At 35.5% G+C, this 15,048-nt stretch overlaps 7 protein-coding genes across 15 annotated transcripts; 2 read left to right on the top strand and 5 right to left on the bottom strand.

Moving 5' to 3' along the window:
• Window positions 1-68: 68 nt before the first annotated feature.
• PolH (DNA polymerase eta) lies at window positions 69-3,050 on the top strand. Of its 2 annotated transcripts, none has more exons than XM_065305657.1 (5): window positions 69-312; window positions 366-500; window positions 558-850; window positions 1,040-1,298; window positions 1,360-3,050. In XM_065305657.1, exons 1-5 carry the CDS (start codon window positions 179-181, stop codon window positions 2,951-2,953), a joined length of 2,415 nt encoding a protein of 804 aa, XP_065161729.1. In that variant the 5' UTR covers window positions 69-178; the 3' UTR covers window positions 2,954-3,050. The 2 variants fall into 2 exon arrangements, with proteins under 2 accessions (XP_065161729.1, XP_065161730.1); XM_065305658.1 differs by having other exon boundaries at window positions 79-312; window positions 374-500.
• On the bottom strand, window positions 2,949-4,869 carry LOC135794393 (protein FAM98B). The gene is made up of 5 exons (XM_065305660.1): window positions 4,710-4,869; window positions 4,457-4,653; window positions 4,247-4,401; window positions 3,697-4,188; window positions 2,949-3,636 (listed from the first exon to the last, which is right to left on the bottom strand). Exons 1-5 carry the CDS (start codon window positions 4,745-4,747, stop codon window positions 3,091-3,093), a joined length of 1,428 nt encoding a protein of 475 aa, XP_065161732.1. The 5' UTR covers window positions 4,748-4,869; the 3' UTR covers window positions 2,949-3,090.
• Window positions 4,870-4,899: 30 nt separating this feature from the next.
• On the bottom strand, window positions 4,900-6,901 carry Mppe (Metallophosphoesterase). 6 transcript variants are annotated; one of them, XM_065305666.1, is made up of 5 exons: window positions 6,755-6,901; window positions 6,203-6,430; window positions 5,978-6,143; window positions 5,646-5,909; window positions 4,900-5,591 (listed from the first exon to the last, which is right to left on the bottom strand). In XM_065305666.1, the coding sequence occupies exons 1-5, from the start codon at window positions 6,763-6,765 to the stop codon at window positions 5,181-5,183; spliced, it is 1,080 nt and encodes a 359-aa protein (XP_065161738.1). In that variant the 5' UTR covers window positions 6,766-6,901; the 3' UTR covers window positions 4,900-5,180. The 6 variants fall into 6 exon arrangements, with proteins under 6 accessions (XP_065161738.1, XP_065161735.1, XP_065161739.1 ...); XM_065305663.1 differs by having other exon boundaries at window positions 6,203-6,445; window positions 6,585-6,823; XM_065305667.1 differs by having other exon boundaries at window positions 6,558-6,822.
• An 83-nt stretch (window positions 6,902-6,984) lies between these two features.
• On the bottom strand, window positions 6,985-9,776 carry LOC135794397 (caspase-1-like). The gene is made up of 5 exons (XM_065305671.1): window positions 9,375-9,776; window positions 9,069-9,319; window positions 8,263-8,562; window positions 7,923-8,157; window positions 6,985-7,754 (listed from the first exon to the last, which is right to left on the bottom strand). The coding sequence occupies exons 1-5, from the start codon at window positions 9,464-9,466 to the stop codon at window positions 7,607-7,609; spliced, it is 1,026 nt and encodes a 341-aa protein (XP_065161743.1). The 5' UTR covers window positions 9,467-9,776; the 3' UTR covers window positions 6,985-7,606.
• A 312-nt stretch (window positions 9,777-10,088) lies between these two features.
• RpS24 (ribosomal protein S24) lies at window positions 10,089-11,594 on the top strand. Of its 3 annotated transcripts, none has more exons than XM_065305673.1 (4): window positions 10,089-10,192; window positions 10,505-10,897; window positions 11,047-11,085; window positions 11,459-11,594. In XM_065305673.1, exons 1-3 carry the CDS (start codon window positions 10,190-10,192, stop codon window positions 11,050-11,052), a joined length of 402 nt encoding a protein of 133 aa, XP_065161745.1. In that variant the 5' UTR covers window positions 10,089-10,189; the 3' UTR covers window positions 11,053-11,085; window positions 11,459-11,594. The 3 variants fall into 3 exon arrangements, with proteins under 3 accessions (XP_065161745.1, XP_065161747.1, XP_065161746.1); XM_065305674.1 differs by lacking the exon at window positions 10,089-10,192 and adding an exon at window positions 10,205-10,337; XM_065305675.1 differs by lacking the exon at window positions 11,047-11,085.
• Window positions 11,592-12,787, bottom strand: LOC135794398 (uncharacterized). Its single transcript, XM_065305672.1, has 5 exons — window positions 12,482-12,787; window positions 12,268-12,421; window positions 12,145-12,213; window positions 11,796-11,881; window positions 11,592-11,737 (listed from the first exon to the last, which is right to left on the bottom strand). Exons 1-5 carry the CDS (start codon window positions 12,701-12,703, stop codon window positions 11,714-11,716), a joined length of 555 nt encoding a protein of 184 aa, XP_065161744.1. The 5' UTR covers window positions 12,704-12,787; the 3' UTR covers window positions 11,592-11,713.
• Window positions 12,788-13,699: 912 nt separating this feature from the next.
• LOC135794400 (uncharacterized) lies at window positions 13,700-14,340 on the bottom strand. The gene is made up of 2 exons (XM_065305676.1): window positions 14,176-14,340; window positions 13,700-14,108 (listed from the first exon to the last, which is right to left on the bottom strand). Exons 1-2 carry the CDS (start codon window positions 14,233-14,235, stop codon window positions 13,818-13,820), a joined length of 351 nt encoding a protein of 116 aa, XP_065161748.1. The 5' UTR covers window positions 14,236-14,340; the 3' UTR covers window positions 13,700-13,817.
• Window positions 14,341-15,048: the final 708 nt, after the last annotated feature.

Genomic DNA, 15,048 nt, shown 5'->3' with positions numbered 1-15,048 from the left:
TAAACTTGGTAATCAGGTTGACCAAGAAAGTCACTAACCTGACCACGAAAGTCACCAAGTCTTCTTGCACAACACTGCGACATTCCTAACCTTAGTATATTTTAAATATTTCTATGCGCGCCTTTTTTCGTCCAGCAAAGATTTGTGATACAAAGTTGAATTTATATATTTTATTGCAATGTCGGCCACCGATCGTGTTGTAGTTTTAGTGGATATGGATTGTTTTTATTGTCAAGTTGAACAAAAGTTAGATCCTAGTCTTGTTGGAAAGCCTTTAGCAGTGGTCCAGTACAATGCATGGAAAGGTGGAGGGTAAGAATCATTATTCAATGTTTGTCGGTGTAATTTTTCAATATTTCACAAAGTTTAATAGCAGTGAATTATGAAGCAAGGGCTAAGGGGGTAACAAGACACATGAGAGGGAATGACGCAAAAGCAAAGTGTCCTGAAATCGAACTTGCAAGGGTTCCTACAGTCAGAGGGAAAGCTGATTTAACTAGGTATTTAGTTATGCAATACTTTTACCATTTGGTATTGTTATATTGGGTATAATTTAGGTACAGAGAAGCAGGGAAAAGGGTGGCAGAAGTTTTACAGACTTTTACTCCTCTTTTGGAGAGAGCTTCAGTTGATGAAGCATATCTTGATATCACAGATTCTGTTAATGCAAGACTAGAAATGTGTATTAAACCTGAGCAGTTACAAAATACACATGTTGTTGGTTTTGATAGTGTGGCAGATTTCTTGAACGAAATTAATTGCGATCGTTATTTAAATGATAGTAATGTTAAATTAGCTGTTGGTGGTGTTATTACTGAAGAAATTCGTGCTGCAGTTTATTCACAAACTGGTAAGTTAAAGTTAATTTATTCTGGTTATGGCATTGAAATTACAGTATTTCTCTTTTATTTCTCTTTTATTTTACAAATTTCCTTATATGTTACTATTTTTTCACATATATGTTGACTATTTCTACAAAGCACGTAATTTCAACGTTCTACCATTTAAAATATCCCAATTATTTTGTCATTTTCAACAGGGTACAGATGTTCTGCTGGAGTTGGCCACAACAAAATTTTAGCCAAACTAACTGCAGGTCTCCACAAACCGAACAAACAAACAATTCTTCCACATGAAAGCATTCAGAAATTATATGAGAATTTATCAATTAAAAAGATTCGGTCTATGGGTGGTAAATTTGGGAATGAAGTTATGGAAAAATTGCATGTATCTGTCATGGCAGATCTTATTAAATTTTCAGAGAAGGAGTTACAACAACACTTCGAAGAAAAAACTGCGTTAGTACTCCAGTCACACCATTCATACTAAAAATTATATATAATGTAATATTTTGTGCAGTAATTGGTTGTTTAACATCGCAAGAGGAATCAATCTAGATCCTGTAACAGTTCGCTTAGTTTCAAAATCCATCGGTTGCTGCAAACGTTTCCCCGGTCGCGGAGCACTGCGAACTGAAAAAAATGTTCGTCATTGGACCAGCGAATTATCTATTGAAATTGCAGAACGCATTGAGAAGGATATTGAGGAGAACAACAGAAAACCAAAACAACTAATCGTCAGTTACACGCAACAAGTTGGAAGGAAAGATGTAGCCAGCACCCGAAGGCTTGCGTTAAACACAGTTGAACAAGAGAAAATCTATCAAGAAGCATATGAAACTGTAAGGAAGAATTGCCAAAAAACCGATGGCAGCTTTGGTATTAAATTTCTAGGTTTGAATGTTGGTAAATTTGAAGATATTAAGAATGTTACCGAAATTACTTCGTTCTTTAAAAGCGCTCCTAAACGGGTTTCGAATGGATCGGTCGATGCGAATAAAAGTATTGGCGGGAATACGAGTAGTAAAATTAATGATGATTTAGATCAATTGTCGAGAGAACTCCACGCGGTAGTTCAAGCAAATCTAGATTTGAATCAATCGTTTGGCGAAAATAGCTTAAAAGTTACGAATAAAAACTCGAACGATAACAATTTTGATTCTGCTTCAACATCTTCAAGTAAATTAGAAGAAGTTGACGATGATGATTCAGAAGCTGAATTAGAATCTATTAACGTATCTCATACTGAAGCTAATACTTCAAGTGCAAGTATAGCAGGAAAGAATTCATTCTTTCATGGTTTTTTAAATCGTGCTGATGTCCCTAAACGTGATTTTAATACTTCTGCAATATTAGATGAAGTTATTGATGATGATAAAACTGTTAATGAAGAAAAGGTGGTAGAGGAAACAAATCAAGTTGATACAGATCCCGTTAGTCCAATAATTGCTCATAAAACAATCAAGCCTGTGACTCGAAAACCAAGAATTTTAAGCATGTTTTCAAATAACTCTCCCACAACAAGTAGAGCATTACAAATAACCGATGATAATAAAGAATTGTGTCCTGAATGCAATAAATTAATTCCAGTAGAGAACATTGTTTCTCATTTGGATTATCATTTTGCAATAAAAATGGTTAGAGATGAAGCGCACTTATACAAAATGCCTAAAAATACTAACAATGAAAATACATTAGTTGAAGAGAGTAAAACTCATGATAAATCTCAAAACATTTTCACAAAAATGAGGAGTAAGGAAGTGCAAAAGCCAAAAGTGGTGAAAAATAGCAACAACAATAATAGTTCCACAAGAAAACGAAAAAGTAGCGAACTTGATCGAACTGATATAACAAAATTTTTCACATCAGCACGAAATGATGGTGAAACTGATGAACACTCTGAGGTTTGTCCAGATTGCTGCAAGCGAATCAAAATGGATGACATAGCTAGTCATCTTGATTATCATGTGGCAAAAAAGTTGCACCAACAGATTAATCAAATGAATGTATTAAGTGAAGCAAAGGTGATTAGCAGAAATTGTGATAAAAGTATTAAAAATACTAAGAGTAGTGAAGGAAAGGGAGCAATCACTACATATTTTAAGAAAGTTTAGTGTTAAGTTTTATATTTTTTAAATGTTTTACAATCGAGCACGCCAAGTTATTTTTTTAAGCAACTTTATAAATTGGCAAATGATTACAAGACAAAAATTGTTTGTGATTATTAGTGGAAAACATTCCACAAATTATTTTAATAATAATTCTGTCCGTGACCTCCTCCTCCGCCGCCACCTCTACCTCGTCCTCCACGGTAGTAGTTACTTCGACCACGTCCACCTCCACCCCTGTTATGTCGAGGTTGATGCTGCTGATTGTATTGCGATTCTTGTACGTATTGATCGGCATAAGTTTGGCGTTGGTTTTGGAAAGAATCATAAGTTCTTGGACGTTTAGACTCTTGGTATGGGTCGTCGTGTCGCTGATAACCGGCTGCTTGTTGACCATAGTTATTGCGTTGTTGGTTATTATAATTATTACCACCACTGGGATGATGGTGTGATGTTGTATACGGTCCGGCCGCATCAAAACTTTGTTGCTGCTGTTTTTGTTGATTTTGCCCGTGGTTTTGATTGTAACCACCACCACCGCCGCGACCTCCGCGATTATATCCACCATCTCCACCGCGACCTCCGCCTCCCCGTCCACCGCGACCGCCGCCTGCTTGGCGAGCTTGCCATGAGGGCATTTCGGGCGCAGGGGCTGCTTGTTCGGATGGGCGTCCACCGCGATCGGGCACCTAAATGTCAGAGTGTTTTATATTAAAAAAAAAACCTTTTAAAAGAAAATATTAACGTACCTTGTCAATAATTACTGTATTTACGCGACTCTTTGTATTTTTCCTAACTGAAGAGTTACTAGTTTTCTCAATTATAGCCAAATCATCTCTAGCTGCTAATAAACTAGAAATATCCACATCAGGTTCAACTTTTAGTTCTTTCCTGTTATCAGTATAGGTTTGCATTATGAGGTCACCCTTGTGTTTCATCTTATCTGACCATTGAAAAGATTGAATTGTACAATCTAGTCTTTGTAACATCATCTTTCTTCTGATCGTGTACTCAGAATTCAATGTATTTTGAACATTAGCAACTTGATCCCATTGCTGATCATTTAATTGATAGTTCCAAATTGGGTTTCCTAGAAGATCCTTACCACACTCTGTGACAATAGTTTCAAGTTTTAGATTTACCTTATCTAAAAGTTCTTTGCATGGCAAATTGGCTATTTCTTTTGGAAAATCTAATGTGGTTAATATTTTTTGCAAATTGTTAGCTTCTGGTGACTCTTGCTAAAAATATTAATGTTCATAACATTTGTTGCTATAAAGGCTTAAGAAAATAATTTACCACTTTAAGTTTAATCTTTTTATCAGGTTTGTTATGTTGTTGCATTCTGGCAGCAAGTAATTTGCTTAAAAGATAGTGTAAGAGAAGAAGTTTATTATCCATAGAATTTAATCTGTCTTCCATAGAACCTTGAGACAATGTCTGATAAGGACATCCTGAAATTTTGACAAATTTTAAAACATGTTGCAAGGATTGCACAATATTACACACCAATTTCCTTTAGAAATGAGCCCACTTCCAATATAAATGAGACCGAATCTTCCGGCACTGCAATCACATTTACTTGTTCATCAAGAGGGTTTAGACCTTTAAGTTCAGTTGTGATGTAGTGAACCATTTTTGAGTATTCAATACTCTTTGGAGCTTGGTTAAGGGCTTTTGAAAACTCATCTTCAGATATCTCATAACTTGAAGAGAAAACATGAATTAAAAATATATTTGGATGTGTTAAAAACATTCTTACCCTGTCGTTTTAAGTAAGGATAATATGGATTCGTCCATATTGTGATATAAATTGCTTATTTCATAGATTTTTAGATAAATAGGTATTTACATTGCGTTTGCACGTAGCTAACCTTAAACATAGTCGCGGCCTGGCAACGACGTAGGTATATATGTATCTACATACATGCGCATAATAAAAGATCTCAGAATCCGGAATAAAATTTATTTAAAAAAAGGTACAACGTACAATCAAGCTACAATAAAATTTCCTAGACATGTGTATAACGTCAGCGTGCATATATAAATATGTGTTCATCAATAAATATTTGTTTCAGATTAACTATGCCTTATAAATTTAAATAAAGTACATAGCACGTCAAGATATAATGCTCTTTCATGTTAAATTTTCACATCTAAATTGATTGATTCATTGATTGTTTTAAGCATCATTAAATTTACTCGAAAGCCAGCGATTTATAGTTTCGCGGCGCTAAGCTTTGCTATTGCTATTAATGTGTGTGTAATTATTGTTTTTGCTCTTGGTGCGCCAACACTCTCGACATTTATAATAAACAATGTACCAGAAGTTGGCGCACAGGACGATTAAGTAGTAGGCAAGTTGGTGAAAACGGGACGGAGACCAAAGCACAGTGTAACGCAGCTCGTTGTTTTCAATGACCGCGAGACCATAGCCCATCTTGACCGTTCCCATGCGGTACGAACATGCGGGCGCGATCACTTCGTAAGTTTCGTCCATTTTCAAGTACATCTCGTGCACACTACGATCTGATGCCGTCACTGGCAACACGTGGCGTACTTGGACGATGGGCTCATTGCTAACGATCATTGAGCTGTGTTCATGACCAGCAAACAGTAAATGTGGTCTTAATTTATTTAATACCTAGAAAGTATTTATAAATTAATTCACGATTGAATTAAGTTTTGTGAAACTCACTTTATCACTAAAGAGAGACGGTTTGAATAAAAGTGGCACGTGACTAACGACGATGCGTAATTGCGCGTCGTCCGGACTCAATTCTTCAATGACCTCAACGTTTGGAATGGTTCTCTTGAGGTAATTGACCGAATAAAATGTCATGTTATGTATTTCGGAGATGTCTGTATGTCCGAAAGCATTTTCAAAAAATTTAATTTTGTTATCCTTGACTGGTTCTCTGCCTTCACCACCAATATCATTATCTCCAGGTACAAATATGTGCTGCAATCAATAAGTCAATTTAGAATTACTTGTTGATACAAGTTAAGCATATGCACATATTAACATACCTTCAACTTATCATCATCTAAATTAAATATATTTGTTAGTCTTGACACATAAGTTTTGTATTCCACTTCATAAGCTACCGAACCTTCATCAAATAAGTCACCAAGAAATAATACTAAATCTGGTTTTGCATGCTTTTTGGCAATGCTGTAAGTTTTGGCCAAGTATCTTCAAGAAAAATGTATAAAATTAGAATTATTGGAACTAATTGTAGCTATGAATCATACCTATCACTATCCCATATTGAAATGGGAGTTATAAAGTGTATCATCTCATTACGTAGCCCAATAATTTGTGGGTCTGCCACCAGCAGTATCCTGGTACAATCCTCCTCATTCTGGCAGTCAATATTAAACCACTTTGGAAAATAATACTCGTAATAATCCCAATATAAAATTGTAGGTAGTAGACTAAACAAGAGCACCCATTTTGGATGCTGCAGTGTGGGACGTTTCCTACAAAAGGTTTTTCTAAAATGAGTCACAAAATTATCAATAAAATGAGCTGTAGATGATTGCAGTTTGTGATGTGTACTCAGGGCATATGCATATGTGAACATGTGGTTGTATTTATGTGCTTTACCTAAAGAATTGTCAACAAATCAGTTACCTTAGTAAAAACCGCATGCTAAATTGATAACAAATGAAACTACATGCACTACATTGCTACATAACTCAACCTTGCTTCATTTTTTAAAACGATTGATTGGTTTAAGGTATTTGTAGTGCTTCACTTATTAATTATTATTGAACTACATGTTCTACGTGCTGGTCCACTACCTTCTCGCCATTCACTACATTTGCATTTTCGTTTACGCACTGCCACTACACCTGCCCCACCTGCGTCAAATGCAGACAGCGTTTCTAGCGCATGATCCCCACTTATCATGCGCATATAATACGTAGGACGCTTGCTGACTCCACCTTTTTATTTAAAAAAGTAAGGAATGTAACACTAACTTTCGGTTACTTTAATAATTAAAACTTATAAAAAGTGAGAATAAATGAGGTTATATTATTTTTGAATTTATATTGGTAATATTTATACTGTTTTGCTATTACAAATTGTATTTAATACAAAGACAAACATTTGTTAATACAGAATTACTTGTTGAAAAAATACAAGGCATCATTTGGCAGTGGACTGTTACAAACCACAATTTATACTTAATATAGTTCACAATTCAATAAGCAGAATAAAGAAATATAAAAATATACATATAATAGTTCTATTTGTATCATAAATACTTTTTTTTAACACTACAAACATTGATCTCAAAGTTAATTCATTTATCAAAATCATTTTCACAGTTTCTACTTTGGACTGCATGAATATATCACATTTCATAATGATTAATTTAAGGATTGCAGTAAAATATTTCTATAAAATCTGAACACTAATTTTTGATTGTATAAAAACCGTTCCCAAATATATACTAATGAGCAAAATAAAAGAATCATTGCCTAATCAGAAATACGTAATTACTTGTAAATATATAATCTTAACTAATCTTATGGCAAATACTGCTCAATAAACAGTAATTAATCTAAATATAAACGTTAAGTATTCGGTGTGCAAATTTATAAATACTCAGTATTTTTCTTCATTTAGGTTGTCTTCCAATTGCATAGTTAATTGTTAACCTGATAAGTCTGTTGCGATTTTGAGGAACCGAATAGTGAGCTGAAAATGTTTTTACCCTTGTCTTTCTCTTTAGTCTTAACGTTATCAACGTTCGCTTCGACAGTCTCATAAAGCGCGTTGCCCGATTTTCCTTCTCTAAAAAACAAAATTTTGTTATCAATTTCAATTGTGTGCAAATAAGTAAATTTCACTCAGAAGGAACTATTTATCAATCAATCAAACAAGTAATTTGAGAAAGATCTCTAGTGAAAGCTAACGAAAAATCAAGAAACTAGTCGGTCAAGTGGCATCGCGTTAGTTTACCCTTTGTTGGTGAATAGCAACAGCCTGGTGAGCATGCTCGTGATGCACGGAATCTGCTTCTGTTTGTGCATGTGCGGCGTATCGGGTGTGTTACTCTCGAAGTCCAGTGCGACGCGCTGATTGACGAACGTTAGCAGTGTAAGAATGTCGTACTTGTACGCGTACTCCTGCAGCTGCTCACAGAGCGCCTGCATGAACCATGAACCTTTGGTGGTGTTACGCCATGAGTAGTAACCTGAACGAATTGCATGAAAAACACTCACATGAATTAGCGTGCGCCGGGCGTAGTTATAATGAAATTAAAACAAAAGCGATGAAGCTGGTGACATGAATCACCTACCTGGGACAGTGCTGTAACAGATAAGAAAATCGGCCTGCGAAGGGATACGGTATGATTCATCCGGGTGGCCGTCGGTTTCGGTGCGCATTGTAACGCCGCCGTCCAGTTTGTCGCCTTGACATGCTTGAATAAAGAATAGTTTTGGCTTGCCGGCCAGCGTGGGGCAACGGTCGGCGGTGAACGGGCTCCACAGCACGTCCGGTTTGTAGGGCGCGTTGCGGGAGTAGAGTATTCCCATTTCGCCGTGGGAGAGCACGATCATTACGAAACAATCGCAGTCAGAGTAGTCCTCGTTCACGGCTAGTGGTAAAAAATGGATAAATAACTCGATTGCATCATGCACTTGTTTAGTCTGCTCACTAATTTTGTTTTTTTTTTTACAAAAACACACGTGTTTTGTCGCAAAGTATCATAGACAGAATTCGTTGAGCTGTGACTCATAACTCATAACTTGAACTCTGTTGATCTAATATTGATGCAGGTAAAAAGGGTTTCTTCAAACTGTGAACGACAAACATTCGTGTCGATGACTCACTATACTACCAATGAACTAAGAATCTCAAAAGAATGCCATATATGGTTATTATTCACCAGTTCTTGAGAAAAACGGATATTGAATAGCTCCTTTGTTACAATTATTTGATATCACTTGTTATCTTGTTATAGATAAATATTCAATGAAAATAATTTGCATTTGATAACTTAGACTGAACTAATCTACCTATGTCTGGCTAAAGTCTATGAATTTATTGCACAATGTTAATATTCTAGCATTTTTTTAGTTGCAAATAATATTTTTAATTTACCTTCAATAACAGTAGCATTAATCTCTTGATAGTCCAAATCCTGGCACACAGTAACATCAAATCCCAGACCCTTCATTGTCAAATAGATGTTATTGCAATCATTCTGAGTACCAGACCTGGATTTCAATCCAGCAACTCTGAAATGCTCATGGTTGAAGATAATAACCTTGCCTCTGTATTTATGATCCATGGAATAATGAGTTGCATTTCGCTGGGTGACCATTTTAGCCACAGTATTCTCTTGGAAACCTCTGTTAAAACGCAAAAAAATAATTTCTACCAACTTTGAAAAATTTATTTAATTACCTGTTGTTGCCCTGTGCATCGTGCTGGTCTTGATCTTGGTCTTCCACGGTGTTGTTGCCGTTGCCCATGCAATTACCATCCTCGGCGTCCATTTCGACTGTTGACCGTTACGTTCGCTGGGTTTGAATATAGTAAATGATGCGTCCGAAATAATTTGTTAAAGGCACGTGCGGTGATTGAGTTTAATACAATTATCGCGTTGTTTAGTAGAAACGTGATAATCGAAGTTGTACGGTCGAGTTCACTACGTGAGTGAACGGTGACCGCGGGTTGATAGTGTTTGCGAGTCGCAAGTCTTTTGTGTGTGGATTGCGGCGGCTTGGTCGGACGATCCGGCTGCTTGTGAATATTGCTGTCCTTGTTGAGCAAGGTTGGCTTTGTTAGACGCGTGGATTTATTCCATTTCAAACCAATGCCAGGATAAACTAACGCGAATGCAACGAATCATTCAAGCGCGCGTTTGATTTTTGTATGTATGAACATATCTAGTTTAGTAAGTAAGTGTATGTTATAAATAGTTTTGCTAAACGAGTGAAATATAGACAAAAGTAGGAAAAACTGCAGTCATAGTTATTTTTGAAAATATTCTTTCTATTTAACACAGAAAATCGTTAATTCTATACACTAATTATAATTCATAATTTACATCAAATAAAACCAGTTTGTTTATAAAATATTCGTTAAAATTGCATGTATTAATGGTTGCCTATACAGCTGTGCGTTAGATTTGAAGTTAGCGCCACCGGAACCGAAGTTAGTACGTGAGTGCGCCGCACGTTGGCGTTCTTTTTCCAGCAGTCTATTTACAAGGCAAAATGGTACGTAAATAAAATCGCTGAAAATTTCGATCATCCGCCCCAAAATAAAGCAGATATTGCACGCGTATAACTAAACAAAGCCTCAGCAAAGTGTTTTAATTCATATTTTCTCGAAAAGTGCTAATTTTCGTACAATAAAAACATGGTAAAGTGACGTTTGGGAACTTAACCTTTACTTCTCTTTGAAAATGCCTACATCAAAATCTAATGAAACGTGTTGCAAACTGTTTTGAAGATGAGATTGAATGTTTTTACTTTATATTTTAAATGGTGAGCATAACATTCTAATTAATTTGTAATTTTTTGTTTTAGTCTGAAGGAACAGCGACGATACGCACTCGCAAATTCATGACCAACAGATTGTTGGCCAGGAAACAAATGGTTGTGGATGTGCTGCATCCCGGCCAACCGTCGGTGAAGAAAACCGACATCCGTGAGAAGCTCGCAAAAATGTACAAAGTCACTCCCGATGTCGTATTCTCCTTCGGTTTCCGCACGAACTTTGGCGGTGGCAAGTCCACTGGATTTGCTTTAATCTATGACACATTAGATTTCGCCAAGAAATTCGAACCCAAACACAGACTCGCCCGCCATGGTCTTTTCGAAAAGAAGCAGCAGACAAGGAAGCAGCGCAAAGAACGCAAAAACAGGATGAAGAAAGTCCGAGGCACCAAGAAGAGCAAAGTTGGTGCTGCTTCTAAGAAGGTATGTTAAATGCACAACATTTTATTAATTGCATTATGGGTGCTGGGTAAACTGTTAAAAGAAATGTGTTTTCAAAGACAAATTTCTTTTAACAATTATATTATTATATACTCTGGGGATTAAGGTTATCATTTTTACCATATTTGCAGAAGTAAATGGGCGACTCTTAAAATTCCTACCTTTCATAGGTATATTTTATTGACTTTTCTGTGTGAGATGTAGTTTTAACACATTTGTTGTTTTATGCAACTTGCAGTACAAGAATCAGAATTGAAAGCTTAATACATACTGAATTTACACATTACTTATCTTTTCACATAACAATTCACACATTAAGTAGAAATTAATCATATTTAGTTTAAGTACATGCTTTAGTTCATCTATAGCAGAATACTACTAGTTTAACCTAATTCTTGTTCTTTTTGACGAACAGTTTTTACGTTTTTGTGTGGATATAGCTTACTGTATCTTTCGCTAACCAGAATAATTGCTTGAGCATCTTTTAGTTTCGTAGTTATTATTTAATAAGAGATTCGCTAACGATATCTTGTGTATTTACAGTAAATATGAAAGCAAATTAAATGGACGGAACCACGGGTACATCTTTGGGTTCATGATAAAACAGCCAGCGTCCAAGATTCACCATCTTAAATTAATATTTTGTTACTATTAAGTCGTAATAAACAAAAGGAAGAAACTTTCAACTTTTTTATTAACTCTTAATGGTAATAAAACACATTCTCTTATTGAGATATAACATTAAATTATTTTAATTAATTAAGATCCGTAAAGTCCTTGCATATATATGTTTACCTACTATGGAAACACGAACAGAGGACACTGCAATATACCAAATATGGTTAATATTTCTGTTGGTACATAAAAATGTATTGTTTACCTTGCTGTCCTTGTGCGTGATCTTGCTCAGGCATCGCACAACATGCGAACTTATTTCGCACAAGATCTCGTTCATCGTGTCTCGCGCTGAAACGATGTGGACATTTTATAATGTGCGGTTAGAAGGTTGGCGATTTACATTTACATGTGAAATGATGAGTAACGTACGTAATTTTATGGTAATTTAATTTAATGTTGAAGTGGAAGGCTAATGCAACGTAATTGTGGGTTTAGACTGGATTTCAACATGAGAAGCGTATATTTAACTACGTTTGAAACCGAACAAATGTTAAACTAAATGTAAAATGATCGACAAATATTGATTATGAACAATTGGTAATTAAAAGTACCTTGTTTGATTGTTCGGCCTGGGTCATGCTCAATAACATCAACAGTGCTTTCTTGAGATTCCATTAATTCTGAAATAATTAAGTTTTATAACAGCAAAACCTTTCAAACGCAGAAATAATTACGTTCGATATTTTCGGCCATTGCAAAACACTCTTTCGCTTCACTGGTATCACTGGCTAATTGCTGGCCATATCTATCATTCAATGAGCTTAACTCTGGTAAATTATGTTGGTTGGTAACGTGCATTTTCTTAAGAAGGCATTGGTAATATTCACACTGCAGTAAAAGAATACTTTTTAATTATTTGAAGTTTAATTAAGAACCATTTATGTTTACCTTCTTTGGTTTTTGATCTGGTTCGGTTTCAGAAGTTATTCCCAAACGCTTTTTAGCCGACTCGAAAAGAGTTGTTGCCTTTTGTGACACTTTCTCAATAAATCCCGCATGATCAGCGAAACATTCCTCTTCAAACTTTAAAACATCTGCAGGTCTTTCGCAGTCCCCGTACACTTTGACCACGATTAAAATTTGCATCAACACTAACAAACAAAACTTCATTTTTTATTTTGTGGTTGCGCAAATCTGAGAGTAAAACGCACTTGATTTAATCATGGATCAACAAGCAATGAGCAAGGTTACTTTACATTCTAGCAATTTATATCCTACGATGCGGGACCTCTCCTCCCGCCCGCTAATAACCATCATATACTTGCTGGCTATTAGCTTTTCCACGGTTAAACAGCGCATTGTTATTATTGGCATGACAACAATACAACCATTGATTTGTTTATTATAGACATTCATTTGCTTACGAATTTGTTTCCAAATTTTGTTTTAAACTAAAATTAATTTTATAATTACGTGGTACGTTTCAGTTCGGCAGGTTCTATGGAATTAATTGATTCACTATAATTGTTTATTTATAGAGAAGTAATAATAGGGAAGGAATTTTATTTAGTTAGCTTATTTTTCAGTGACAATTACTGTGGTAGTTAAATATGATTTCATACGAAATAATTTACTTTTGCTCTTATTATGGCGCACAATTTATTTCAATCTGATTCAAATATGTCAACAAATTTAAAAGTTAATAATTTAATAGAGTTCTAGAGTATATTCAACGAGTGATGACTTCCGTTGTTGATTCTGGAAATAAAAAGATTTTCGTTTAATCGAAATTATCTACGGTGAGCGCATCCCATTATATCATGCGACGTGCTAAATAATTAACTAGTTTTTAATTGCTCATTGCGGACGTTGATATTGTTGTCAGCGTTCAAAACAAAGATGATCTTTAATGTTTTTTTATTCTTACAATCAGCTATGGTTATTTTTACTATTTTTCTGAGTTTTTATTTATATATGGGAAGAAGAAAAATTAAATTCTGAGCAAGTGCGTAACATTTACAAAATATGCTATGACTCAATCTCTTGATTTTTGATAATAATCACACATTTTAATACTTCATTTAGTAGCACTCCAAATATTATCTTTTTAATATTATCGCTAATTGAAATAAGGAAGTTTTGTCAAAAATGCTATATTTTTCAAAATATTTCGTAATTATTTTATTGGAAAAAAAAAGAAACCAACAACTGTACATGGTAATATAAACAGAGTCAATACATAAACAATTAACCAGTGACCAAGCCAATGACAGCGTTCTTAATACTAGTCCGTATTAATCCACTTAAGAAACCTCTGCACTAACTCTAAAACGAATTTTGCGGCCCTGTCCAAGAATCCTTCGGCTCCTGCTGTATTCGGATCACCACCTTCTTCACCTTCACCGTCCATTCCATTCATCTCAGCCTGTCGTTTACGCATTTTGTGTCCGGCCATTTCCTTTTCGTACATTTCGCGAATTGCACGGGCTTCTTGATCATTATTCATAAACTTCTCGAATTTATGCATGAGCTCAGCCTCTGACATCTCCGTGATCGACTTGTGTCCATGAGGAACCTGTGGAATATTAATTGTGGGTAACAATTAATTACTAACAACAATTGTTGTTTATTAATATACTTACAGCTTCTAATTGATGGCAAGCCAAAACGACCACGGCCAAAATGCAAATTACTTTCAACATTTTACAAACTTTTAATTTTTATTTCACTTTTATGATCAGGGAGAACTCAGGTTTTATCAAACTTGAGTGTTGGATGCGCTAGATGCAACTGATGACGGGCAATCGGAAGCGGATTAATTTATATACGATCGGGACCATAACCCTGACTTTGAATCACTGTCCACGATCGCGTTTTGCGTTTCCAGCTAATCATTATGTAACGAATGGAAAACGCGGCAAATTATAGTCATCCCGTATTGTTAAACTGCTAATTCGACTTCCGTTTTCTGCGCGCCGTTTTTGTCCACGCATCTAATCTAAAGCGATGAGTCGCGCCGTGCGCGCGCCTTTTGTCATTTTTGTTTACTCTCGTGCGACGCGTTTGCTTTTCGCGAATTTGCGCATACGCGAAACCGAAAACGAGAGTCACATATCGTGTGCATCATCAGCGGCGGACCCACCTGCCCTTCAATTAACTACGAAAACAATCTACGCCTACAACAAAACAAGCACGTAACGACAAACTATAAACACATTTTAAGTTTGCCAGCCGGCAATAAATAACATCGACTAATAATACCAATAATGAGACTTGTTACAGGCTTTATAATTAACGGACAATATTTACATTGTCGCACCAGATTTTATCGTTTTTAGCGTGAAAATTTCATCTAATGAGAAAATAATGTTTAACAATAATTTCAACAGGCGGTATATTACAATGAGTTTTTGTTGATTGCCAATATTAACTATTGTTGATTTTTTTTGCGCTGCATTATAATTTTTTTAACTTACATGCATATTGAATTTCGCAAAATTGCAACTAATATTTTA

This window comes from Atheta coriaria, unplaced genomic scaffold (genome assembly GCF_025399875.1).
Source record: "Atheta coriaria isolate IRGN ID8LTWV9N9 unplaced genomic scaffold, Caltech_Dcor_3.1 hic_scaffold_6_pilon, whole genome shotgun sequence".
Taxonomy (NCBI): Eukaryota; Metazoa; Arthropoda; class Insecta; order Coleoptera; family Staphylinidae; genus Dalotia; species Dalotia coriaria.
This window is presented reverse-complemented; position numbering and strand designations above follow the sequence as displayed.

Coding starts and splice junctions, on each gene's coding strand:
- LOC135794397 (XM_065305671.1), bottom strand. CDS start 9,466: ATGGACGCCGAGGATGGTAATTGCATGGGCAACGGCAACAACACCGTG. Junction 8,563..9,068: donor TAATGCTACTGTTATTGAAG/GTAAATTAAAAA, acceptor TTTTACCACTAG/CCGTGAACGAGGACTACTCT. Junction 8,158..8,262: donor CTGTTACAGCACTGTCCCAG/GTAGGTGATTCA, acceptor CAATTCGTTCAG/GTTACTACTCATGGCGTAAC.
- LOC135794400 (XM_065305676.1), bottom strand. CDS start 14,235: ATGTTGAAAGTAATTTGCATTTTGGCCGTGGTCGTTTTGGCTTGCCAT. Junction 14,109..14,175: donor CTTGCCATCAATTAGAAGCT/GTAAGTATATTA, acceptor AATATTCCACAG/GTTCCTCATGGACACAAGTC.
- PolH (XM_065305657.1), top strand. CDS start 179: ATGTCGGCCACCGATCGTGTTGTAGTTTTAGTGGATATGGATTGTTTT. Junction 313..365: donor AATGCATGGAAAGGTGGAGG/GTAAGAATCATT, acceptor TATTTCACAAAG/TTTAATAGCAGTGAATTATG. Junction 1,299..1,359: donor CACTTCGAAGAAAAAACTGC/GTTAGTACTCCA, acceptor TATTTTGTGCAG/TAATTGGTTGTTTAACATCG.
- LOC135794393 (XM_065305660.1), bottom strand. CDS start 4,747: ATGGACGAATCCATATTATCCTTACTTAAAACGACAGG. Junction 4,654..4,709: donor TCCTTACTTAAAACGACAGG/GTAAGAATGTTT, acceptor TTTCTCTTCAAG/TTATGAGATATCTGAAGATG. Junction 4,189..4,246: donor AAAAGATTAAACTTAAAGTG/GTAAATTATTTT, acceptor TAATATTTTTAG/CAAGAGTCACCAGAAGCTAA.
- Mppe (XM_065305663.1), bottom strand. Junction 6,144..6,202: donor TCAATATGGGATAGTGATAG/GTATGATTCATA, acceptor TTTTTCTTGAAG/ATACTTGGCCAAAACTTACA. Junction 5,592..5,645: donor CGTCTCTCTTTAGTGATAAA/GTGAGTTTCACA, acceptor AATACTTTCTAG/GTATTAAATAAATTAAGACC.
- LOC135794398 (XM_065305672.1), bottom strand. CDS start 12,703: ATGAAGTTTTGTTTGTTAGTGTTGATGCAAATTTTAATCGTGGTCAAA. Junction 12,422..12,481: donor CAGATCAAAAACCAAAGAAG/GTAAACATAAAT, acceptor CTTTTACTGCAG/TGTGAATATTACCAATGCCT. Junction 12,214..12,267: donor AATGGCCGAAAATATCGAAC/GTAATTATTTCT, acceptor TAATTATTTCAG/AATTAATGGAATCTCAAGAA.